Here is a 25,048-nt window from a genome sequence, read left to right as displayed (position 1 = left end):
TTTCGTTCTGCTTTTCAAAGTTGACAAAGTTGATCCTCTATCTTCCATATGTTATCTTAAATCTTCACAATGAACCTGTATCAACTTGAACTTGGAGGCAACCCCCTTGTGGACTGTATAAAATGACTTTGGAAATACTTTAAAAAATGCCATCAAAATCTGCCCTCTTACGAACCCCTCAACAGAAAACAAACGACTCGTGTCTGATTCTCATGGTTCTTAAGGGTTCTTCAAGCCTTTTTGTTTGACAGCAAACAATTTTACATCCTTAACTTTCACAGCATTTATCAGATCAAAAGGGCTCCATCTTCTATGTCCTGCTGATGGTTTGTTATGATCCAGGGATGCACATTACAGGGCTCAACCTCCCTAATATCAACACAGTAAAACAAAAAAGGCATATTCAAAACAGCTAGTATTTAAAGATCCTACAATAAAACCAGCTCAGTCCGCTTCAGGACGATTTAGAATCAAACAAATGCATGGTTTTGAGAGAAACACATCTGATATATTCTCTTCAAACAAATCAAAACACACGTAGACGAAGAGGTTCCTGTAGCGCTGCCAACAGAACCTCAACACACTGTTGCTGCCAACACAACTTTATAAGGAAGCAGGGCTGTGTGTGTCTCCATCACCGCTTCCCCTGGGGAAACGGATGACAGCAATATTGACAAACATTTGTTGGCTGATGGGACAAAACATACTTTTTCTTTGGCAAAAAACAAGGAAAGCACTTGAGGATGAACATGAATATAACACTGGCAACTTGAAAGAGGCAGTTCTGTGTCTTCAATGTAATGGTGTCACCGCTCACTCAGTGAAGTGGGATGATCTTCACGCTCCTTGAGGTGATCCGAGAGAACATGTTGTGTTGAACTCCACACCGCAACTTATGATCCTCATGAATAAATTAGTGCAAGATCCTCTAAGATCAGGAATACCACAGGCATCATTGAGAAAATGCAAGCATAAAAAAGTCAACAAGGCTCGATCATAAAAGAAGTCATTGTGCTCCAGCCAGACTGTCTAAGTACAGACACCAGCGTCACTTCGTCCACCAGGCAGTGCGTGGACCGGGTCAGTGGATGATGTGAAGGTATCGGAGCTCTGGGTACAGCAGGTTGGCCAGCAGCGCCAGCAGCCGTGGGCCGTCTTTCAGGCAGTGTCCGGGGTAGCGGATGAACTGGACTGCTTTATTCACAGAATCCTCAAATTCGGCGTAGTGTTTATTGCTGGACATTGTCTCCAGCATCCCCAACGTCTGTCAGAGACAGGTGAGACAAGACGTTACACTTGCAGCTCGCCATGTTTACACTGCTGTGTGTGACTGTTGAACTGTATTTACAACTCATCTAATCCTCAGCACCAGAGCAACACACCAGAAAACTCAAACAGATGCTTCCACGTACTTGCTGTGCTTTGGCGGAGAGCACCAAGTCGCTGCTCGGCTGAAGTCGGATCTCCGTTTCTGAAGGTATCTGAACTGAGAGGAACGTGGCCAGACTTCGGACCACCACTCGGAACCTAGCGAAACCACGCTGACCTTAGCCACGACCTTGTGATGAGCATGCACTCGACAGAGACTTGAACCCACTTGTTTGAAACCGGGGACTTCTTCCCGAGGCCGATGGCCCCCAGCAGCCCTGAGTTGAGTCTTTCCTCTCCCAGCTGCAGCAGGCGGGTTTGCAGCCTCAGAAGACCCAGGACCACTCCGGAGGTCTCACCCTGACTCAGCTGCGGCTGCAGCTGCTCTGCTGACAGGTTCAGAGCCTTGTGCCACCACAGGAACAGCTTGGCTTCGTGCTCCGGACCACTGGAGGCAAGAGACAACGCAAGTGGCAGTGATGTCCAACTGTTGGGCACCATTCCAGGGACAAACCTGGGGAAGACTTGATTGGTCCAGGTGTTGATCAAAGCCAAGGTCCTTCTCTCATTGGCTGCTGTGTGCTCCGAGTTAAGGCGCTGGAGGACGAAGGCGTACAGCGTCAGGAAGCTGCCTCCGGATTGGCTTTCTGAGAGGAAGTCGTCCACAGTGAGCTCGGGCACCTGAAGTGAGGCCAACACTGGACCCCAGCCGACAGCCTCCTCCTCCGCTGGAACACAAAATAAGACCTTTGAACTCGGCCTTTACTTGGACACAAACCAGGAGGCGAAAGAAGTCACCATGGCTGAAATATGCGCAGATGCAGGCCTCCATGATGCGGGTCATGTGACGCACTGAGGCCAGGCAGCGGGAACACGCTGTGAGCAGAGGCAGGATGGGAAAACCCCTCCCCTTCTTGTCCAGCCAGGTTATCACATGGGCAGCCAGAGCCTCCCCCGTGGAGACGCCAACACCGTTCAGCAGAGCAAGGGCATCGCTGAAGAGATCGCAGAACGCCATGTGTCGCTGCTCCAGACCCGTCTCTGCAGGGCAGAACCAGGGTGAAGACTCTGACGAAACACTTGGCCTTTACTGGGAACGACGACTCACCTGACGGGTTGTGTGTGACAATGCTGTCCAGAAGCGACTCCAGCTGTGTCTGCAGACTGGCCAGGTTGATGCTGCCGCCTTGCTCAAGAGTCACAAGGCACTGTACGCTCCAGCACACGTATGCACGGGCTTTTGGTGTCGCCTCCTGGTGGCAAATAAGCAGATCTGCAAACTGAACACTTGGGTACCTCAAACATAACTTGTTTTTTAGACTCAACTCAACAAAAAGGGAAAATGAGCGAACAGAATATTTCAAACACATCGCAGCAGGAGAAAACTTAACAAAATTTGTGACTTGTCTTGAGCAAGAGAGCTGCTCTGACTCACTCTGTGAGGAACCTCATTGGCTCGGGGCTGGAGTCCCGCTGCAGATCTCAGTAACTTCAGCATCAGCTGTGGTGCCGAATCGGCACTTAGCATCAGGGAGGGGGGGTAGTGGGTGCTGACATAACTCAGAAGGCCCCTGAAGGAGGGCAGGTCCAGCTCATGGCAGGGCAGGGTGGTGCACTGGACCAGCAGACTGAGGAGGGGGGAGTCCTGGAGGGAGGGGCGAAGGACACCATCACCATCCTAATAATCCACGGCAGCGACTGTGACTGAAAGTGTGAGAATACCTGCTGACTCAGCAGCTGCTCCTCTTTAGCCAGGAAAACTAGCATGTATAGCAGGTAGACCAACATGGTGTGCGACTCTGACTGGACCGGATTTGGAAGGGTCGGATAAACGCCCGTCACTGGAGGTGCATGCATGTGGTCACTGAGAACACTGACCCAGTTCACCTCACATAAGACCTCTCCCATGAACAGGAAGCAGCTCTTGGGACTTCCTCTCTCCACCTGCGCCAGAGGAGGGAGAGGTTAAAAAAACATATTCATAACAAGTCACCGAGAAGCAGAGGGCTCACATTAAACAGCTGCTCCATGAGGTGGGTGTCGGGCTGCAGGAATCGCCAGGGTAGAGTGCGCAGCTGCGTGTGGTACAGGTACAGCAGGTATTCTGGGGTGCGAGGAGACGTGCAGCTCTCACAGTACTGCATCATACACAGCCACAGGGCTCCTCTCTGACCAGGGAGCAGGCGATCTAGAGGAGGGGAAGCAGAAACTGTTCCAACGGATTCACGGTAAACACAGAGCTGTAGTGAACTCACCTCGGAATTTGTGGTGCAGTGTCTCAGAGAGTTGGGTGTAGAGGCCGACCAGACATCCCGCCGTGCTTGCATCGCTCTCCAGCCAGGGGTAGCACTTGAGGTTACTGAGGCCACATTAAAAATACTATCAGGTATTCTGGATAGGCCAACTAAGTCACACATCCACATGAGCAACCATGCATTCCTCTGCTAGCCACCAGCTTGATGTGGAGCATTTACCTGCCATCATCAGAGTCCAGAGGGAAGATCCAGGGTCGGAACAGCCTCACAATTCTGCCATGGAGATCCTGCAGCGCTACAGGAGCAAAGGTGTCAACTTAACAGAGCAGTTCAAGAATGGGGATTTGTGTGTATCCACTCTCTCTTGAAGCAAGTCCAGGGCAGGAGGAGGAGTCATACCTTTAATTGTTTTACCGCTGCCCAGGGGCTCCCTGGCGCAGCAGCTGAGGGATGCACTGATCAAAACGCCCGCCAGGTGGTCAAAGAAGGAAACCACTTGGTCAATGTAGGGGGTCCAGGCTGAATAGAGGCCGAAGCTGCGCAGGTCGGGCTTACTAAGACGACTTTTGAGGAAGAAGTCACTCAGCCAATCCACTGTCTCCTCAGCCTGTGCAGACAGAGCACCGGGTACTTGGAGCGAGGACGGAGATGAAAACAACACGGCGGTAAATATAGCGTACCTGCTGAGGGGAGAGGGTGATGGCGGCTCTGTGTGGGGAGGCGGTCCGGCTGGACATGTCTGGAGTGCTGTGACTCATTTCTGCTTTGTGCTTGCTGCCGCGTGATGGAGGCAAACAGCCCAAAACTCGCAGAGTCGCTTTCCAGCATTCTGGGCTCAGCAGCTGGTCTGAGGAACCTGGCCAAGTGAGAATATTGTTCGCAGTATTTAGCAATAATAACGTCCGGCTTTTTTTTTTTTTTTTTTTTTAGATTGGACTCCTGAAGCTCGGCGCCCTGCTTTTTTATTTCTGTATCTCTATAAATATTATGGACACATACATCCCTGAACACTTGTGAGGAAGGAGACATTCAAGTTAAGGAGCCACAAAAGCGTCCTCTTACTTGTCATGAGCAGCCGCAGACAGTCGCTGTAATGGTCAGGGAAGCGGTGGCGCAGGAGCTGGGTCCAGTGTTTAGTGAAGAGATGGAAGGGAGTGAGGAATTCGGGCTCGGGGTCTCGGCTGCAGACGCAGAGAGCTCCGTGAACCAGCTCCAGCAGGCGTGTTCTCTCCGCAAAGACAGGGTGGGCTTCAGACAGCCAGTGCGCCAGATCGAACTGCAACACAGCGCAGATGTGAGGCTTTTGTGTTCGAAAAAATCCCTGTGGGGGGAATGTGTCAGAACTTACTTTGGTGAGGAGCATGAAAATCACATCCGCACGGTCCAGTTGAAGCGACGTCACCACGTCCTGGTAGAGGAAGACGAGCTCACTGGGAGCAGCGTTGGGGGTAAAGAAGGGGGAGATGAGCGGGCAGAGACGCCTCTGCTCCAGGATTGTCTTCAGGACGCGACCACACTCCTCAGCATTTCCCTGGATGAACACCTGTTAACCAAAGACATAACCAGTGAGTGTCAGTTTTTATACACGCATTTCCCACCCCATTGTTGTTTGAGCCCCCGAGTACATGTACAAGGTTAGGATCTGCATGTAGTTGAGTGTTTTTGAGACCTAACTTCCCAAGAACGAAGCTGAAGTGCACAACAGTGAACACACACCTGTCCTAGTATCTCCACACATGAGGACAGGTACTGGCGTGTGGGCGGATGTCTCAGAGTGTCCTCAGACACAAAGGATACCACCTGGTAGAATGCCAACACTCCAACCTGCTGCACTGCTGGTAACTTGCCTTCTTTATAAACATTCACCAGAGCTCTGAGAACCAGGAACCAGACAGTGAGGACATGTACAGCTGCAAATGCTACTCAGTGTTACTGACGTGATGAAGTTCTCAGTGTGAACCGCAGCCTGAGCGAGGCTTTGAGGAGGGGGCGCCATCGCATCTGTCTGAAGCTTCTTGATGTCCCTGTGCAGCGATGTGATCTGGGCCTGCACTGCCTCCTGTCTCTGGACACACTCGCACTGCACAGACGCACAAATACAGACCCGTGGCAAACACGCACGTGAAAGGGCAAATGGGATTGGGAGTCAGTCGTACTGTGACAGTGATGTTAGCCGGGCCCTGGCAGGGGTGCCCTCCTTTCCCCTTACACTCCAGAGCCATGGTGACCTGCTCTGGTCGGTTCTTGTAGAGCAGAGGAAGACTCTCCAGGAGCTCCTGTTCCAACGCCACCTGCTGGGCTTCACGTGAAACTGCAATCCTAACAACATGAGAAATTGTTTTTAAAGAACGACATTTAGAAAAAAGCATTATGACCACATACATTGTTGTTACGAGCAGACCCATTTACTTACGCTTGTTCAAGAGCATATTTTTGTAGACCTTATCACCTACAATCATTATTTCACGGTATTACCTGGCTTTCTCCTGCAGGAGGCTGAGGTCCTGTTGCAGCAACTCAGAAGCAGCTTTGGCATCAGACAGACAGGTACGAGGCACGTCAGCCACAGGAGCTTTGTGATGCTGGAGCTCCGGAGCTGGACGAGGAGCTGGATGCTTCTGAAGGTTGTTGAGGATACGTTCCTTTGCTGCAAGTTATGTTAGTCAGTTACAAATACAATCCATTTTACACATCAACTTTGCGAGTGAGATTGGAAACAGAAATAAGACACAATGGTCTGACCCTCCCAGACAGCCACATATCGGTAAACTACATTGATCTGTTCCGCTGCCTCATAACAATCTTAAAAGGAAACCCACTGGATATCAGGACAGAGAAGAGAGAGAAATCGATCATGCAAGAGAATGCAAGTTAAAATACAGTCTTGGCTGTGTACCGTTGCTGAGGCTGGTGTAGTCAGTGAAGCCGGGGTTTTGGCTTTGCAGGAAGGTTGGCTCACTCTGCACTTTCTCCCACAGAGACAACACTTCCCTCGCATCATGATGAAGACGCTCCAGGTCCAAGAACTCCAGCCACAGCTCCTACAGCCAAGGAGACATTTGTTTTCAGGGGGTGGGACTGACTTAGTGAGGATGATGGACAACGACTCTAACCTGCTGCCACTGCATGACCTGGGCGAGCCTGTGTGGTTCATACTCCGGTGGGAGAGAGGGGAGATAGACTTCTTGTTTCTGCAGCGTCTCATCATCCAACCACAGAGCAAAAACTCCACAGAGCCTGAATGTGACAAATCATTTATGTAACTTAAAAGAGTGACAGCCTTACTGCCTGACATTTTTTTGACCCACCTGACCAGCTCTGAATGCAGAAGAGGCGAGGTGAGGTAAGGCAGGCGAGCATTGTCCTGACTTTCATCAGTCTGAGGGTCGGATGTTGGCGTGTGCGGTGAGGGAACCCTGAGGGCCTGACTGGCAGCGTGGTGGAAGTCAGAGATCTCCTGTATTCTTTGTCTTAGATCTTTGAGCAGGGCGGCATGAGAACCCTGGAAGAATCTTCGGCCGATACATCCGCCTGTAGCCAGCCTGGAAGAAAAGATGTTACACACTGGTTCTGCAAAAACAACTTCTTTTCCCCATTTTTATGATCATTCAAAACCAGTGTGTGATTCTCACCCATATTCTGGTCCAGGCTGCCTCAGATAGAGCTGTAGAAACTTTTGCCACACAAGAGGAACCAGGGGATGGTCAGGAGGGGTGACTAAAGCCTGACAGGCCCAGCGATACACTTGCAGTCGCTGCAGTGATGGTGCGACTGGCAGCTTCAGCCTCTGCTGAGCTTTCTGTATGAAAACAGACAATAATTTCACACGAACGTGAAGGTGCAAGTTGGGACTTCTGACTCGACAAAAACTAGCTAAAAGACTGAAATGTCTCGCTATGTTCAGTGAATGTCTGTTTTATTAGTAATGTCATGACATAAATTGAATAATGGTTTACATTTGTTTGTGTGTTCGTATCATAGACACACACCACCTCAGGACAAAGTAAAAAACGCCATGTAACTGTGAGATATCACTCTGATCTATTTATCAGGAGCTAAGAAACAATGGTTGTGATGCTCATACGATTAGATATGGATAGGCACTGTGTGATTCCAAAAGGTCTGAGGCACCATTCTTCAACGCAAGGTACAGGAAAGCATAAGTAAGCATCATAATCTGCAGGTAAATGTAAACCAATAGGGTAACTCAGACTCAGGGGTTTGCTATAAAGCATCCTCTGCTTTACTCGGGGTTGAGCCACCAAGCTCTCTTCTGCTTTGCTCTAGACCAGGGGCGGGCAATTCAATTTATAAAGGTGGGCCACAGTATCCAGTGAAAGTTATGAGAGGCTGTCAAGCCATAAGACTGAAGGGCAGAAGAAAGAGTCTTGAATTAAACACAAATTTGATGACATTAATAATATAGAGCACGGGGAACTTGGGGAAAATTATGCCATGACATTATTCTGTTATTTGATATATTATTTCATTATATAATATTTTATTTAATATGCATTTTTATTTAAAGACTGACAATACAGAACATAAAGATTTGCTCTCTATATCAGATATATGGGTAAAGCATGTGAATATAAGATACAGATTTTTTCAATATCTCAAGTATCTTTTCTATATTGATCAATTTCTCATGTAGTTTTGCTCTGACCTCTCCAGGGCAATGATCCTGATCGAGCTACGTACAACTCCTAAGTTACCTCAACTTTACAAAACATGTTGTAACTTCAACTTAAGCCAATATCAAAGTGGGATCAATGTACCTTCAGAGCGTGTTCAGGCGAGATGTTGGAATCAGACAGGAGCTCATTTTCGACACATCGTCTGAGCTGAGAATCCTCCTCGAAGACTCCCTCCATGTTCAGCACCAGCCAGGCAAACCACACCTGTGGAAGACATTGCATACGTCTTTGGCTCTGATATGTAATCCAAAGTATTCCGGCTATTATGAACTATTACCTCGCCACTTAGTGATTGGCCCTCTATGAAGGAGGGTGTGGCATTGCCGGAAATCCAGCCAACCAGAGTAGAGAGCAGTCCTCGATCACTGTGGCAACCCAAGGCATTCTGCAGATAGGAAGATCATTTAAACGCACGAGGCTGTGCTGTGCCACCAGCATTGGTCTGCAGTCACCAGAGAGCCAGGAGGTCTGCTGCGTTATCTAATCTTGCGTTTCGAAAAACCACAAATCACATACAGAAACTATATTATCAAAAAGCCTTTGACTTATCATGCATGATTTAATGGTAACAACACTCTCTTGTAAATCCAACCCTTTACTGTGGGTACCTTATGTTGCTGGTAGAGATGCTTCTGCACACATTCTTCCTGGTGATGGGAGAAGGCTGCGCAGCAGATCTGATCCATCAGGAACAAGACCGTTTTATCACGGTACCAAAGGTTCTGCTGAGTCAAGACTCCAACCCAGAACTCTAACACCGCTGCAGCGCCCACTCGACCAGGCAGCGAACTCTCTACCACGTGGCTCTACAATATGAAGAGAACAAGAAGTAAAACTGAGTGCCATTTGATGTAAAAATCAAAGGGAGTGATGTTGAGAGACTTTTTCTTCTGCACATGAATTTGAAAAACCAGAGAATGAAGACAAACATCATCACTGATGTACCTGGATGACACTGTTGAGCAGCCGGACGTTGTCACCGTAGTTGGTTCCTGTGAGCAGTGGCGCGACTCGATGAGTGACCTGCTGCGTCACACCTTGAGGACACACGCTGTCATACTGCAGGAACAACTGGATACAACTGACAAACCTGTGATCAAAACACAAACCGCTTAGAGGTTTAAACTTTTATAAAATTTACTGTTGCTGATGAGCACGTCGTACTGAGAGTTGTTGAGCAGGTAGAAGCTAAGCGGGTACGTCGGCGGCAGGATGTTGTCGAGAAGGTGCACGGCAACTCTCAGGTGGTGAGACTGAATCAGACTCTTCAACAGACTGACTCCTTCGGTGCAGAAATGCTCCAAGCTGAAAATAAGACACCTTAAATTGACAAAATGAACCTCTAAACATGACCTCATGTTTTGATATATACTTGTGTCCCACTGTCGTCATGGCGATAGTCAAGTAGCACCCAATTGGGAGACCTGCTTTCACAGCCCGCAGGACAGAGTGCATGCTGGGAGTGCGTGTCAGCTCTGGAGGCGGGCAGGAAGTCAGAGCAGGTACTGACCAGGCTCCTTTGTAGGTCTGGGCATTGCCATGAAGCTTCAGCCTCAGTAGGAGCTGCCACGCCCACTGACTGAATGATGCTTCTGGTGAGACGCCCAATCGAAGGACGCTGGCGAGATATGACACCTGAAAGGGAGACATTATAGAGATTGGATCCTCAGAGATAGAAAGAATTTCAGGTCTGCGCTATACCTGTTTGATTCCTTCTGAGATGAGGCCACTATATGGCTTGTCTGTAAGATACTTCTGAAAAGCTTCCGCCACCAGCAGTGCCACTTTGGTGTGGAAAGATGAAGGAAGGGCCAACATTCCATCCTGGAAATAAAGAACCCTCAGAGTAAAAAGCTTGTTGACATGGAAAAAAAAATCAAGCTTCGTACTTACAGGTGTGTAACCCCAGTTTAGACCTTCAAGGATGACACAGGCCAGCCTGTTCTCCACTGCAGAGAGGGGATGCTGAAGCAACCAGGACCCGATCACACACAGCTCCTCTGGTCGCGGCTGCCACAGACTCAGAGGCAGCTCTTTGCACAAGTACAGCGCCACCTAACACACACATTTGAACAATCACGATTCTGATGAGGATCACAAGCAATGAGCAGAACTCACCATGCCCACTGACTGAATGGTTTCCCTCAGCCTCTCCAGAAGCACAGATATGACGTACGGATGGGCCGTAGCAATGGCAGCCAGCAACTCTCTCCCAACTTTGGAGTAGATTTCTCTGGTGGACACACTCACATAGGACACCTGGGACAGATCAAGCCAACAGATAGACTTGAAGGAAACCTTCATGATCATGACTTCTCATCCAGTTTCAGCTCTTATAAATACCTGATAAATAAGGAGAGTGATGGTGGTGATGAAGGTCGGGTCAGAGTATTGAGTGGGCGTGGCCATGTGTGCCAGAGCGGTGAGGAGGGAGATGCCGTCAGAACTGTTGACTTCACATAGCCACTGTTCAAACCTCTCTTGGTGGTCTGGATCTGCAGTGGTGAGAAATGACTCACTAAAATTGACTCAATAAGAGCTTTTTTTTCCAAAAGTCTCTACAAGCCACTGAAAAACCAGCCAATCACAGAGTAAATCTCACTTCTAATTGGCATGTTGCTCTCAAATTCAGGTGGAACCACAGGGGTCCAGTTCGCCTCCCAGTCATTATGATATGATCAAAGGAAGAGTAGATTGTGTATAATAGCTGGTTCTAACTTGTGGTTAGTTAAAATAGGATTCTCACTCAAAAAGTGTAAATAAACACCACAAAAAGTTTGAGATTTATATGGTATGTTTAGACACAGACATTGGCTCTGAATTCTACACTTTCATACAACACTCCATCAAGACGCTTCAATATACGATCAACGGCTTTATAAATTCAGAATTTTTTGTGATAATTTCTGTACCTCTGAGAGCTGTTATGCACGACTGCGTGTCATTAACAGTGTTTAGGTTTTCCAGTTGAGTTGTTTCGGCACACTGCATGAAGTAAAGAACCCTCCAGAGCATGGAGCTGGACAAGGTGCCATAAGGCATCTCAGACATAAACAGCCAAATGCCCAACCTGAGAGACAACAACAACATGAAGTTGTTAATAAGGAAGGGACGACATATTCCAGACGTGATGCAGCAGATGGGAACCTCACCTTTTGTTCCTCAGCACATGCAAGACAGCTCGGAGGAACAGGTGGTCATATTCAACCTGCAGCTTGTCCAGGGACAAAGAATGCGTCTGAGAGCCAGAACCAGCGTCGCCGGACACATTCATATACTGGGCCCAGTGGTCGCTGACATAACACAAAGTCATTCTGTAACAGACAACAGATTGTGTAAGTGGTAGAAAAGCTTTTGGCAGGTGAACACAATAAGTGGTTGAAACACAGACCGAATGACGCGTCCGATTCGCTTCACCAGCTGTCTGTAACGAGCCCGGTTGTAAGTTTGTAGGCCCAGCGCGAGAACCTCAATGAGGGAGGAGGCGAAGGCAAAGATGCGCATCATCTTCTGACTGGAGCAGGCCTGCGGCTCATACACACCTGCAGACGCACATCTGGCAAGTCAGCCATGGAAGTGCAACAGAGACGGCAGTGAGACTCACCCAGTCGGTTCACGCCCAGCATGTGTGAATAGAGCTGTCGGAAGGGGAACTGGGTCAAAAGGGAAATGAGATCTTCCTCACACAGCAGTAACCAGCTGCTTTCGGGATCCTCATCCTACACAGGGAAGGGAAGAATGAGGAGCACTGTGAGGTTTTGATAAATGTTTGAGGTCACAAAACTGCTTTGAACTGAACTCTATTTTATACTAACTTTTCCGGGATAGTCATATACATTAGTGTGAAATAATTGCCTGGAGAGTCGAGGAGGAGAGTCAAGTCAGGGATGAGGACCAGATCTTAATGGATAATGAAACTGAAGTCTCCCCAAGCCACATGCTCCCTGGTGACATTTGGGCTTTTAATAAGACAGCAGGCTGGCATTTGAAGGCCCAAGGGTGTTTCTATTTCACATCTCTAAAAGCTTATGACTCAGACAATTATTCAAAACATTGGAACACGCTGCTTCATGAATCATACTTCGTCCAGCGAGATTACAGGAGACTGTTGGAGTGAGCATTGTTAGTGAAGCAAACAGTAAACGGTGGAATAGTGGTTAGTGCAGCCTCACAGCAGGAAAGGTTGTTGGTCCCAGTCCAGCTTGAGGCAACAGGTTGACAAGAACATGTGTGGAGTTTGTAAGTTCTTGGGTTGGTGGCTCTGAACTGTCTGAAGGTGTGAGAGTGAGAACACTGGTCTGTGTCCTGCGACTGACCGGCAACGGTGGGAGTCACAAGGCACCTATGCATTATGCAATATGTGATACATGGTTATGACACTGAAACTATTACAATACAGCATTGGACTACTACTACTACTGGACATTGAAAATATGTGAAATTAGTGAATAGATAAATGGTGAAAATGGTGAAATGTAGGATTTCTTAATATAATCACAACAATTTTGAGTCAGTTTGACAGACAGAGCCTAAACAATGAACATCATTTTGTAGTAAACCAGCAGTTCTGCAACAGAATAGTTTTTCACATCCATTACATTCCCTGAATTACTAGACTCTAGTTTTCAAGACCAACATGCATACATAGAGATATGTGGATATAGTGTAATATTAATTGCATCACAACAGGTAGCATGATAAATATGGTCTTGCCATATTGTTCAGGGTGTCTATAGAGTGTCTAGGCTCCAGCCCCAGAAAACTCCAGTAGTGAATAACAAGTTCATAATGAAATGAGAATAACACAAGGTGTCCTTGTAGTCCTTCCAGTACATATGAGCATTTTTAGAAAAGGCTGTTGTGACTGCCTGTGCAGGGGAAACCTGGTCACTTTACAGGTTCGAGGAAAGAAGGAACATGATGAGGATGTAAAGAGAAATATCAGAACTACTCAAACAGAACACACCTCTTCACCTCCTTCATCAACAAGAGTCCAGTTGCCTGAGCCAGGACCTGAAGCTGTTGAACTCTGGCTCTCACATGGCTTCATATGTCCCAGAAACTCTGCACGGTGTCTGAAGAGATTATATGATCAGTGTACATTTGTCATGACATCTTTAAACTCAGCTAACCTGGCAGGTGACATCAGGATAGCGAGGGCTTGCATGAAGTTCTGTACTCCACAGGAGTTGCCCAAAACTTGAATCTAAGTACAAAGAAATAATGATTTCCAACACAGTATTTAATAGTGCACATAAACAAGTGTGCAGCTGTCCTGAAAACAAACCTGCAGGAAGGAAGAAGCCCATTTTCCGACTCCAGCGGGACAGCACAGCAGATGACACAGCAGGTACAGGTGCTCACCTGACCCCGCGACATGCAGCAACACTGCCACCTAGAGAGTATCACCCGATCACTGAAGCGCAAGTGGAATATTCACTTGGTGAGTCGGCATACCAGTCGTTCCAGCCACTGATGGACGTCTGTCTGAAACTGCGCATCGTCGAGCACTCGACGGGTGAAGCTGAAGAGGACACTGATGGCTTCTTTGAGAGGCTGGTTCGAACATGGCTGACCTTGACGTCCGATGTAATCTGATAACAAACAAGAGGCAAATATATCCATGCATTTTAAGTAACGGCTGGGGTTGTTTAAATAACAAGCAAAAACGGTTCACCTTGTAACAAGCGATATAAATACGATTCCACCTGCAGCCGAGACAGCAGAGCAGTGTAAGCGTGTAGCGCCACCTTCTGGTGAAGCAGTTCGCTTCGCACTTCAAGTTGCCTCTTCAATTCAGCCAAAACACTTTCACTGAACTCTGCCTGCTGAAAACGATGGTAGCCACAGACCTTGGACTGGTCTGCACACACGCCCTGGAGGACAGTGGTAAGGAAACATTATTATTGGCGTAAAAATGTATTTCAGCTCCTATTGCCAGATCTTTAGTGCAGATTTGGCATCTTTTCATTATAACTTATCCATGCACCTGAAGTGTTAACTGCTGATCTCTGAAGCTCCATAGCCGATTCTGTGCACTTTTACAGTCCGATGACTGCGTGTGCAGCTGTGTGTGAGACTGCGTCAGTTGTCTTCGACAGCGCCAGTAGTTCTGCAGGAGTTCAGCCAATTCATGGTTGTCTTGTCGCGCCAAGGCAGAGAACTGAGCCGCACAAAGCTCCACACCCTCCAGCCAAGTACGCAGTCCTCCACCTGGTTCCCAAACGCTCAGTTGTTCCTGTGAAAATGGCTGCAATGGAAAGTATCGGATTCATATACTGTCATTGTTTGCTACCAGAACAAAAATCAAATAGCAACCACGATTCTCTGGTTCCACGGAAACTATAGGCTATAGAAGATAACCTATAATAAAGTATTACCATCTCACCTGAATTTGTGTTGTTATCCTGGGAAGTTCTGGGTAAAGATTGGTCCGGGAAAGCTCGCAGACTGACTCTATAGGTTCTAAACTTGGAGGAGAGGATTCCAGCTCAGCAAGTGTCAAAACTGCCGGCCCCATCCCGCAATGTTTCAAAGTATTCCCGGGAAGTTCTAAGAGGGATCCTTCCTCCAGCGTTGGGAGGGCAGGGTACAGAGCAGGAGCGCTGGGGCCTTTCTGGATATCAAACTGTGAAACAATTGAAACATACAAAGCATTCTGGGAGTGTTTCTCAAAGTCCAAGTCACTGTCCTGCGAAACATTAGTTAGATCTGCAGAAAACTGTTTTCCCGCCTCCTCCTCTTCTTCTTTGTCTTTCTCAAGGTTGAGCTCAGTCAGATGCTCTGTAACTTGTGACGTCTGTGACAAATCTGGACCTGACTTGGAAGTGTCAGTTGATGCTGCTATTGTTTGAGATGAGTTTGACTGTAGAGTCCCACATTCTGGCCGTTGTGATGTTTCGGTGGTAGTTTCATGAGGTTCAGCAGACTCCTCTTGCCTTTTACTTTCTTTTGGCACTTCACATGGTAGACTGAGCGGGATGCTAGCGAAGTCACCTTCATGAGAGACAGAAGGTGCAGCCTCTCTTTTGTTTTCGGCTGATGTCTTCGGCTTTCTCGTCTGCACAAAATAAGAAGTAATATTTCCTGTTAAACAACTAACCTGACAGTTGTGATTAAGCCAAACAGCTATTATCTTGTTCATGAATTCCCTCAATCTCTTGTTGAGGATATTGAACAGTGTGTCAGGCTCACGCCGTTGGAGTGAGTCTGGGTTAGTGAAGAGACAAGCTACAAAATAGAATGTCGCTTATGCTCTTTAAATTTTAAAGGTCCACAGTCAGATTACTCAATATTAAATGTGTCATTACCTGAGACTTTCCACTTGACTTCGACTTGCTCTTCTCCCGTCTCACAGCCTCCATAGCGGACCTGTGGTTCTCTCAGCCTCCCTCCTCCTCAGATCACACTGGCAAACATGTGAAATTAGTTCCTCCTCGAGGAACCGACCTCTCCCTTCATTCTTGCAACATTCTGCCAAAACGAGCCGAGATGTGCTGCGACTGATAAACAGCTGAGTAGTGGTTGACAAGTGGTGTCAAGATAAGTCCTGTCCCTACTGGCAAACAAACTTATAAGAAATTTAAAAGACTAACAGTGACGCCATCGTACTAAAGACAAGGTGTCGTCATGCACAACCTTATTATTTGAGGTCTTTACACTAAAGTCGAAGAGTGTTCGTCCATACATGAACACGACATCGTTCGGATGTCGATTCGAGGTGTCGCAACCTGTCATACATTCATCCTTAAAACAGCTGAAACATCGCGTAAAAATGTAAATTAATTGCATAAACACAGAATTATCAGCGGAAACGAAACAAACAACTCCACCATGACAGTCGATGCCTCATAAAGCTAAGCTAGTCGTTAGCTAGTTGCGCTATGCTAAGCGACAACATTTCAACGCGTCGGCTGTTCACACTCCACAGTGTGGCTTTGTACTAGTCTTAAAAACGAGAATCCAACAAATCTGGGTGATTGACAATCGCTGGTCGCGTCTTCCCTTCATCAGCTGTCATTTGTTTTGTTTATTCCAGGAACTCGGCGATCGCAATCGAAGGTCACGTGGCTACTCCACCTCTCTACGGAATCTCCAGGACACCAAACTTAGTCGTGGACGTAAACAGTCAAGATTTGCGTTTTCAACCATGTGCTGAGAACACTTTTTTTTTTTAATTCAAATGATACAGTGACCTCTGTGGGAATGAGCCAAGACTGCCGTTCCACACTGAGACTAGGTTAGGGTTTGAATATCCTTCATCCAATTATGAAACCGTGAGAGTTATTATTTCATTACCATTACTATACAATTGACACAGCAAACCATTTGTACAAGAACAATATCTTTATGCAAATACATTTTTGAACATTGAACTGAAACATTTTTTTTTCCATACACCGAAAACAAAATGATGGGGGCCACCACCTTCGTAGTGGGCCAACATAAGCTTCTTTAATAGGGCATTAGTTCAAAGGAAACTGTCGAACCTGTGTGTTCCACTGTGGAGAGTGATCATTCCAGTCCTAAATGTTCCAATGGTCGTGTCGAATCTAATCATATCTATCTATAATGTCTTTTTGTTCTTCCACTTTTCAGTAATCTTTGCTATTTTTCTTTCTACCAAGTACCTTAATATAATGTTTTTTTTTCTAATCAACAATTTTTATTGGTATATAGGTTAATTCCTTTATTTGTACATTCATAAACAGTCATTATTCAACCTTTGAACTGATGGTGCCATAAAATAACATTTAACATTTGTCACTACATTTTTGTTAACTTGTCTTGCTCTCCTATAGTCCTAATGCGTGACATTATGTAAAATGACTATAAAAATGTCTACATCCAGCTACATCCATTTCTTGCTAGATCTTGCAGGATTGACATCAAAGTGTTCATGCATCACTTCAAACATCAAACCACTTCAGAGTGGAAATCCTGTGTATTCAACTTCTAGCATGTATACTGTCCACTGTCACTCTTTTCTATTCTTATCTGTGTGAAATGAATGACACAGCACTTCCACTTCCTCTGAGTCACAAGTCCAGCTGTCTATTCATTGTGATCAAAATACCCGTGTGTCCATTGTGAACCGGAGGAGGAAGCGAGTGATGACCTTTTCGCAACCTGAGAGAGCTTTAAGTTTTCATGGATGCTTGGAGAGGGACTGAAGGGTGGAGTCATTTGAGCTGCCTCCTGGCTGTGAAGTGTTTGCAAAGGCAGATGCTCTTCCTTGTGCGTGTGCTCTGATGGCTGGATGAGCACCAGAGGTGTGTGATGAAAGTCAGCTTGACTTAAAGCCAAACTCAGGATTGCTGTCTTTTCTTTATAAAAGCGTAACTCTATTCCTCTCCGCCTTGCCAAAACCAGCTCCCTCTGCGCCACCAGCAGCTCTTCCGCCAGTCGTCCAGGTGACCGCTGCTCTCGTCCAAGCCAATCCAGAGCCATGCTACTGCGCAAGGCCTCGTCCAGCCCCCGCTGAGAATAGTAGTCGATGACACTCTGAGATGGACATGAGGATAGATGTTAATCTGAGGATCCTGTAGGGGCAGAGATGATGACTGGTACCTGTCTGGAGCACCATCGTTCCTTCAGAGCCTTCAGCGTTCCGTTCCAGTGTAGCAGCTGGAACACCGTCATCATCTCCTACAAAGACAAGTAGAGCGCGGTCAACTTTCCCACCAAGGCGCTTTGACGGTGAGTTGACACTGAAGGAATTTATTATTGAATTGTTAATGCCAGCTGACAGCAGTTCCACGATGGCAAGAAAAATGAAGTTGAACCAATTGAACCCAGAAGCACAACATGACTTTCTTGGAAGAAGCACAACATGACTTTATTTACTTTGGTTCCCAGCTGTTCACAGCTCACACAGTTAAATTTGAATGCGCTTCAGTGACTCTCTTGTGCGTTCATTCATCACGAATTATGTATTTATTCAATTTAAAAGCATTTATCCACATGTCCCTCTAATAATTCTGTTTAATATGATTATAATGGGCTTAGACTTATTTGTACAGAGAAACGTTTCCATCAGGCTCATGCTCACCAGCTGTCAGGTAACAATTTGTTCAATCAGGTCAAAGTCATTGTTAAGTAAAATTATATTTAATAATAGCAGTTAAAACAGTTATATTGCTTCTAGATCATTCTCCTCCCAATTACTAAAATGGCTCTACACAATGTACCACTTCAGCAACCAGACATTCAGTGTTTCCAAAGTAAAGGTTCATGTTTAACCTGGAACTCCAACATCGTTCTGCCCAGAAAGGAACGTAGGAGCAGATTATAGGTGCCGATGCTGGTGTTGGAGTCGCTCGCATCTTGTATAGACACCTGTAAAAGACACATCCATCACTTTTCATCTCCACTCTAACTGCTCACAAGGGTGTGTATTGAAGAAGGAAGGACTCACTGGGCAGTCAGCTGTTGCCTGTTGCAAACTTTGAGTTATAAACTGCGCCGAGATCTGACGGCACGGCAATTCATTAACCAGAGAGTTCATCAGTGCAACACGAGCGGCATCCCTGCGAGCCTCCGCCAGTGTGTCACACACCTGCAAACACACACCTGTGAACCACCAACACACACTTCTAAAGATGTGTCACTCATCTATATGCTAAACATGTAAAACAAATAAAAACAAAAGGACCACACACTTGGAAACAAAACTCATCATCTGTAAACAAAACATGACAGAAGGAGTTGTGCAACTGTACGCAATATTGCCACACACAGATACAGATCCACACCCATCTACACACAAAAGTGTTGCGCAGGGGTAAACAAAAGTACTACTCATCTGTAGAGGAAAGTATTGCGGCTTTAGTACTGTTATCATTTTTTTTTCTTGCTTAAACAAAGAAAAAGCTTGATATTAACATCTTACATTCAGAGTGGAGCCAAAAAAGTGTGTGTATTTAATTTAAGTAGTTAAAGGAATGTAGTTGCAAAATATAGTTAGAAAAACATCATCATGCTTGTACAGTGAATTCACCTTAAAATTCCAAAGCACAAGAGATGGGGATGTACATGGAAATAGTCAAGGCATGAAACGTGTGACCAAGCACTGAGGAAAAGTTAGTGTGTTCAGTATGTTAACAAATGTAACTCAGGATTATTGCTGTATCAATGTATCAATGATAAGGCTCATAACCGGCCACCTTCCTTATCTCTGGAGTTTCATTGTGCTCGAGGCTGTTAGCAATGACCTCACCTTATAGTTCCCAAAACAGCTTCCACCAGGCAGGGTGACGTAGCAGACGTACGGTGGACCAGCAGCGGGAGCCGACTCGTACAGCAACAGGCTCTCACTGGGAGACGCCGTTTCTCCAGAAGCAGAACTTCCAGACTCAGAGGACGACCCACCCAACAGTCCTCTCTGCTTCTGCTCCCAGAAGTTATGGAGCAGAGCCACGACGTTCACTTCATCAGAACATGGAGACACAGTCGGGAATAGTAAACCGACGTGAATGTTATTTGACATTTTATACCATATATATGTGATATAAACATCTTGGATTTTATTCAAATCCTTCCATTTGAGTCACTGTACAATGATCATAATTAATGTCAAGGGACTTATGAATGAAAAAAACATGAGGGGATGTTTTAAACTGGAGATGATACTGTAGATTTGTGATGCTCAGCAAATGTCACTCACGGTCTGTGGGGCTGCTGCCGGTCTCACTTTGGGACAAATATGACATGATGGTGTCCTCAGCTTCCTCTTTACTCATCTTCCTCTAATGTTTATTCCATACATGCGAAAAAGAAATCTCATCCAGACTTCATGCTCAGTCGAAGCACAGAAAGAGAACCTCATGAGAAACAAACTCCAAACCTAGTAGCAGACCTCCTCCTCCCCTGAGTCCACCCAGTCTCACCAGGGTTTTTCTTTTGAAGCAGACCGACTTCGTCACCCTGGCTGCCAATTAGCTGAGAGGGCCCCTCTCTCTTTCTGCACACACAGAGGTGCAGGGCTGGAATGTAGCGCCCCTCCTTTCAGCTTTGCAGCTGGTTAATCCCTGAACATAGCTGGAGAACTGAATAAGGTTGCACCACAGACAGCACTGAGAACCAAAACAGCAGCATCATTTGCAAACAGAAGTGTCTGGATGTTTCTTTAATATAACAGAAGTGTGACCATAAAGCATCGTGTGTGGCGAGTCAGTCCTGACACAAAGATCGAGTCCACCAAGTCTTGAGTCCATTCATGCTCTTCACTATGAATGGCCATTGTTCATGACTCAATTCAGCTGCTCTCCAATCTCCTTACCCAAATCTACAAATGCTTGTTTCCCAGCAGCCAGCTCTGCTCCTCTCTGCCATGTTTACCTTTCCCAGACTGCTGGTTGCACAAGAAAGTTGTAGATTTAACTCTTCCGTGACACTTAGCACAACACTTTATGGCAGTGAATCCAAAATCTGATCATATATTTCACAAGAATGTTGTCTTCCATCGCTGACACTCAAACACTTCAGCCAGCTGCCTCAACACATTATTTCTGTGTTCAGTTGTCAGCAACAGTTTTTTATTGTTGTTTAAAAGTAAAAACATATCTTCTTTCTGGAATTTTTATAATTCCAAATCCACAAAATTTACATTGAACTGTAGCTCAACAAGACTCATGTTCTCCCAGTCAAATGTACATAATCAGGTGTGTAGAGTCTCACACTGGCAACAGCCTTCACTTCTCTCTATACAAAAGTGTCCAAAGTTCAGTTTATCCCCAGAAGGAGGCGCTGTCCAGGCTAGATTTGATGTCACTCTGGGTCTCCCTCCTGGATTTAGTCACCAGGTTGGCCTCTCCCTTCTGCAGGCGCCTTCTCTGAGCTGCTTTCTGCTGCTTGGTGAGCTGCCTGCGGACCTTCTGACGGACAACCTCCTGCAGCACAGACCCCAAATCATATATTGTCAGAGAAAAGCTGGCGAGGGGAACCAGGACAAGAGAAGTATCATCCTTACAGGGGGAATGGTAGAGCAGCTGCCTGCGCTGCCCATCGTCGCCTCACTGTCTGTTCTCCTCCTCCTGTGCTCTGCTATCTGCAGAAGACTGTCAGAGTCCCTGTAAACACACGCATTATATGGATGACACATCGATGATCACACTGAAGTCACGGCATAACTGAATAATAGAAAAATAGTATCTGTAAATCACAGTTTACCTGAAAGGTTTGAACTCCTTGTTAAACGCAGAAAGGTCCTCCAGTTCAGGGCATTCATCCTCTGCTTCCTTCAGTTCCTCCTCAACTTCAATCTCCAGGTGTTTGTCACCATGAGCTTCACTCTCTGCAGACGCTCTGTTCTCTTCTGACTGTGTGTCAGCAACTCTCAGCCCCTCCAGCTCCTGTACCGCGTGTTTGTACTCATCAATGTCCAAACTAGCTTCCCTCAGTCCGTCATCCTCATATGGTTCCTCTCCATCTGTGTCATCCTCGTCCCCGTCCCCATCCCCATCCTCATCATCATCCTCATCCTCCTCAGGGCCGGCAGGTTGGAGCAATGCACTGTCTTTTTCCATATCTTTGGTGAAACCACTGGCCGACACCTCAATGTCCAATGAGTATGATCGTCTGTGGAAATCACATTCACATTTTCAGTTTCAGTTTAATCCTCCCCCTTCTTTCACAGACCTGAATTGAGACTGACACTACCTGATGTCTTTGAAGGTGGGGAAGAGCTCACTCTCATAGTTGAAGCGCTTGGCAAAGAAATCTCGGATGCACTTAACGTCGCGATCAAAATACCTGAAAGACAAAAGGAACAAAAGTGAATAACGGCATTGGAGAGTCAGCTTAGTTCCAGCAAAAATAACACACCACTCAGCATTGATGTGAGAGGTGGACACCATTTGAGGGAAATCGATCATGGTAATGTGGTCCTGGTCGTCGAGCATGAGGTTGAACTCGTTGAAATCTCCATGAATCAAGCCGTGGTTGGCCAGTTTAACTATGAGGTCCATGAATTCGCTATAAAGAGCAGGTGGATCCTGCAGCTCGTGGACTTGGCACCTGAAATAGAGAAACAACTCATGCAGAACTGTTGATGTCAAATTCTGGTCGTAAAGATGTACTGATATTTACATTAAATGACGCTGTCATATTGTATTGATTCAATGGTGTTGATTTGTTTACATACAGCGGATATCCATTGATGAGTTCCATGACTACAGCATGCCTGTTATAGTCCACTGGCTTGGGGACAGGAAAACCTCGATCATATAGGGCCTGGGAAGGGGAAGCAAAGAAATGTATTTGTTATGGTTTATTATGGTTATTCACTTTGATGGAGGAGATTGCCCTTCTACCTTCATATAGGCAAACTCCTTCATGGCAGAAAGCCGGGACAGGTAGAGCCAGGACATGTTGTTTCTGTGTTTGTGATAATCCCTCTTGTTCTTCAGATTCCGAAAGGAGGTGCGACCCAACCTGTGCAGCTTGAGAGCATACTGTTCTCCGTTTGGTCCCGCAACAATGTAGATATCTGTTGAGGTATAAAATTACAAGTAGTTTGTTAGCTGAGCTTTTTCGAACCATCGCCATCTTCCCCAGACTTTGTTCTTACCTGATTCTTTTCCCACGCCCATCTGATTTCCAACTGAAACAACCACTTCTCTGGAACTCAACGTTTTAAGTGCAAGATAATCATATCCTCCATAGTTCAGCCTGTAACCTTGGATGGCTACAATAACACATTTTTAAACGTTTAGATTACAAAATAAAGCATATAAAACAACATTGCACATATAACAACGCGGGTGTGTGCAAGGGAACTAGACTTACTCTTGCTGCGTTCATATACGACAAGCTTGTGTTTGACAAGCTCCCTGAGGATTTTGTTGCAACCACCATGTTTAAGACTGGCAATAGATGACAGGAGACTCACTGGTACTATTTCATGGTTCTTCATTCCCATCTCCACCTGAAAGAATAAAACCAAACATCATCTAAGCTCATGGTGATGTATTAATTATCATGTAACAAAACGTATTCATAGGAATATATAGAGAGGATTTTTTATATTAGCTTGCACAATTCCAGTACGTAATTTAAAAGTACATTTTATATATAATACGTATTTATATGTGTAGCATTATATTATCAGAATCAAACGCATTTTAAATGCTAATTCCCATTATTAAATTAGATATCGGAACTGCAAGTCGTCAGTCAAAATACCAGAAACGTAGTTGGAGTTTAGTGAACTTTTAGAACCTTTATCCGCAAACTGTTTTGATGTGACATACAAAGAGATCACTTCTACACGTTGTTAATTCTGTCACATCAGTCAAGCGTTTAGCTTAGCAGAGGCTAATTCCGATGGAATCAACTTACTGCGGTGAGCACTCGGAAGTCATCGCGAGACAAATATCTCAGCACCACAACATTCAGTTTCCCCATGATTACACGACGTAAAACCGACGATTTTGCACAGTAAAAATTAGTGTCGGGCGACCCACGTCCACATTCCGTGTAAACACATGGGCAAGGCGGAAGCAGTGCGCCAGGGTACAAACGCAACTTCTGGTGCAGACTGACGTCATAGAATAGCCGTCAGCGCCTGCGCGGTAAGTAGCAGCCACATATTGTTTAACTTACGAAAATGACTAAGCGGCAGTTCACCTGCACTATAGATATGTTTACATTATTCTTAAATTTATATTTTATCTGTAAAAACAGCAGTGCCTGATTTATTAATGCCGCAATAATAAATAATAATTTCAGTGACAAAGATATGAACTGTCCTTACCGTTTACCTATTTCATATATCCAGACCACGTGACCAGGCATGCCTCACCCACACTGACACTCGCATAATTCAGGAATTCCTCCACAGGTTCAGTGAACATTCTCTGGTCCACCGTGTGCCGCCAAATCAAATACAGACTGGAGATGTTTGTGTGTGTCTGTCGACTTGTGTGCGAGTGCAAACAAACACAGCAGGTCAAGGTATGTGAGACGCCTCCAGTGCTTGGGTTCTGTCAGTTATATGACGTGTGTTTGTGCCCTGCTGGTCTGTTTTCTGTTTGCTTTTTGGCACATGTTCACACCCTCGACGCTGTTTCCAAGTCATTCCTGCTGTGAACTATCAACAAATGCGCTACACACAGCGACATCTCTGGGTCTGGAGTGATGACAGACTTGTATAGATGTTCACGGAGCAACTGCTTCAAGTTAAATAGACACATCGATGCGACTGTTTTTTTCCTCAACACACCGGCAACCAACAACGTGTTGGTTTGGCGGTGCAAAGTTGATTTTAGCTTTTTCCTCAACTCCTTTAGGGCGCCGTACCGTTAATGTAGTTCCCCGATCAAACGGTAGAGGGCACTATTTAACTAGCCGGTTACTGCTGTGCTTTGTCTATTGTTTGGCAGGTAACAGTATTTGCACCACGTCCTTTGTTACCTACTAAGTATTTGAAATTCTGAAATCATATGTAAGTTATGCATTTAGATAAATATATTTGCGTCCGTGTTTGCAAATGTATGATTCCAATGTTTGCAATTATGCTTTCCATAATTGTCAATATATATTTCCTTTTTTAATAAATGTATTTTTAGATTAAGCGCAGAACAGACACATTTTCTGATGAGGATCCAAGTTTTTTTTTTAATTTCCAGATACTTATTTGTGCTGGAGGCCTATCGGAGCACATGATGACACTTCACTGTGATTGGATGCTGGTAATAACAGACCACTGCTTGTTTTGATTGGATTATC

At 45.8% G+C, this 25,048-nt stretch overlaps 3 protein-coding genes across 4 annotated transcripts; all 3 read right to left on the bottom strand.

The window, feature by feature from the left end:
• Positions 1-202: 202 nt before the first annotated feature.
• epg5 (ectopic P-granules autophagy protein 5 homolog (C. elegans)) lies at positions 203-16,407 on the bottom strand. Its single transcript, XM_053869845.1, has 45 exons — positions 15,631-16,407; positions 14,709-15,380; positions 14,310-14,570; positions 13,998-14,196; positions 13,778-13,914; positions 13,608-13,715; positions 13,453-13,526; positions 13,287-13,395; positions 11,925-12,039; positions 11,712-11,862; positions 11,473-11,634; positions 11,233-11,390; positions 10,664-10,815; positions 10,439-10,579; positions 10,214-10,375; positions 10,022-10,144; positions 9,693-9,955; positions 9,485-9,625; positions 9,266-9,410; positions 8,929-9,126; positions 8,598-8,705; positions 8,402-8,524; positions 7,256-7,422; positions 6,932-7,165; positions 6,737-6,860; positions 6,520-6,664; positions 6,099-6,270; positions 5,780-5,942; positions 5,561-5,703; positions 5,340-5,496; positions 4,972-5,166; positions 4,686-4,899; positions 4,304-4,479; positions 4,023-4,230; positions 3,843-3,918; positions 3,624-3,727; positions 3,381-3,556; positions 3,091-3,312; positions 2,804-3,013; positions 2,477-2,621; positions 2,167-2,409; positions 1,883-2,096; positions 1,598-1,816; positions 1,413-1,527; positions 203-1,264 (listed from the first exon to the last, which is right to left on the bottom strand). The coding sequence occupies exons 1-45, from the start codon at positions 15,682-15,684 to the stop codon at positions 1,082-1,084; spliced, it is 7,761 nt and encodes a 2,586-aa protein (XP_053725820.1). The 5' UTR covers positions 15,685-16,407; the 3' UTR covers positions 203-1,081.
• A 255-nt stretch (positions 16,408-16,662) lies between these two features.
• Positions 16,663-20,121, bottom strand: LOC128762054 (protein limb expression 1-like). The gene is made up of 6 exons (XM_053869852.1): positions 19,986-20,121; positions 19,539-19,747; positions 18,738-18,878; positions 18,563-18,658; positions 17,891-17,968; positions 16,663-17,824 (listed from the first exon to the last, which is right to left on the bottom strand). Exons 1-6 carry the CDS (start codon positions 20,059-20,061, stop codon positions 17,375-17,377), a joined length of 1,050 nt encoding a protein of 349 aa, XP_053725827.1. The 5' UTR covers positions 20,062-20,121; the 3' UTR covers positions 16,663-17,374.
• Positions 20,122-20,610: 489 nt separating this feature from the next.
• On the bottom strand, positions 20,611-24,204 carry riok2 (RIO kinase 2 (yeast)). 2 transcript variants are annotated; one of them, XM_053869848.1, is made up of 10 exons: positions 24,075-24,204; positions 23,108-23,246; positions 22,890-23,006; positions 22,633-22,808; positions 22,464-22,552; positions 22,145-22,336; positions 21,980-22,072; positions 21,491-21,898; positions 21,291-21,390; positions 20,611-21,210 (listed from the first exon to the last, which is right to left on the bottom strand). In XM_053869848.1, the coding sequence occupies exons 2-10, from the start codon at positions 23,238-23,240 to the stop codon at positions 21,049-21,051; spliced, it is 1,470 nt and encodes a 489-aa protein (XP_053725823.1). In that variant the 5' UTR covers positions 23,241-23,246; positions 24,075-24,204; the 3' UTR covers positions 20,611-21,048. The 2 variants fall into 2 exon arrangements, with proteins under 2 accessions (XP_053725823.1, XP_053725822.1); XM_053869847.1 differs by lacking the exon at positions 24,075-24,204 and adding an exon at positions 23,660-23,819 and having other exon boundaries at positions 20,615-21,210.
• Positions 24,205-25,048: the final 844 nt, after the last annotated feature.

This window comes from Synchiropus splendidus, chromosome 7, assembly GCF_027744825.2.
Source record: "Synchiropus splendidus isolate RoL2022-P1 chromosome 7, RoL_Sspl_1.0, whole genome shotgun sequence".
In the NCBI taxonomy this organism is placed as follows: domain Eukaryota; kingdom Metazoa; phylum Chordata; class Actinopteri; order Syngnathiformes; family Callionymidae; genus Synchiropus; species Synchiropus splendidus.
The sequence above is the reverse complement of the archived record's forward strand: the minus strand, read 5'-3'. Positions and strand labels throughout refer to the sequence as shown.

Bases quoted from the DNA above. Each gene is read 5' to 3' on its own strand.
- epg5 (XM_053869845.1), bottom strand. From the start codon at position 15,684: ATGGAGGCTGTGAGACGGGAGAAGAGCAAGTCGAAGTCAAGTGGAAAG. The intron at 13,915-13,997 runs GTGAACCGTTTT...GTTTGTTATCAG, and splicing joins TTTATATCGCTTGTTACAAG to ATTACATCGGACGTCAAGGT. The intron at 3,919-4,022 runs GTATGACTCCTC...TTGCTCCTGTAG, and splicing joins CAGCGGTAAAACAATTAAAG to CGCTGCAGGATCTCCATGGC.
- LOC128762054 (XM_053869852.1), bottom strand. From the start codon at position 20,061: ATGAGTAAAGAGGAAGCTGAGGACACCATCATGTCATATTTGTCCCAA. The intron at 19,748-19,985 runs GTGAGTGACATT...GTTCTGATGAAG, and splicing joins CGGCAGCAGCCCCACAGACC to TGAACGTCGTGGCTCTGCTC. The intron at 17,969-18,562 runs GTTAAACATGAA...TTGTCTTTGTAG, and splicing joins GAACGATGTTGGAGTTCCAG to GAGATGATGACGGTGTTCCA.
- riok2 (XM_053869847.1), bottom strand. From the start codon at position 23,725: ATGGGGAAACTGAATGTTGTGGTGCTGAGATATTTGTCTCGCGATGAC. The intron at 22,337-22,463 runs GTATGTAAACAA...TCTCTATTTCAG, and splicing joins CTCATCAATGGATATCCGCT to GTGCCAAGTCCACGAGCTGC. The intron at 21,391-21,490 runs GTAAACTGTGAT...GTGTGTTTACAG, and splicing joins AAGGAGTTCAAACCTTTCAG to GGACTCTGACAGTCTTCTGC.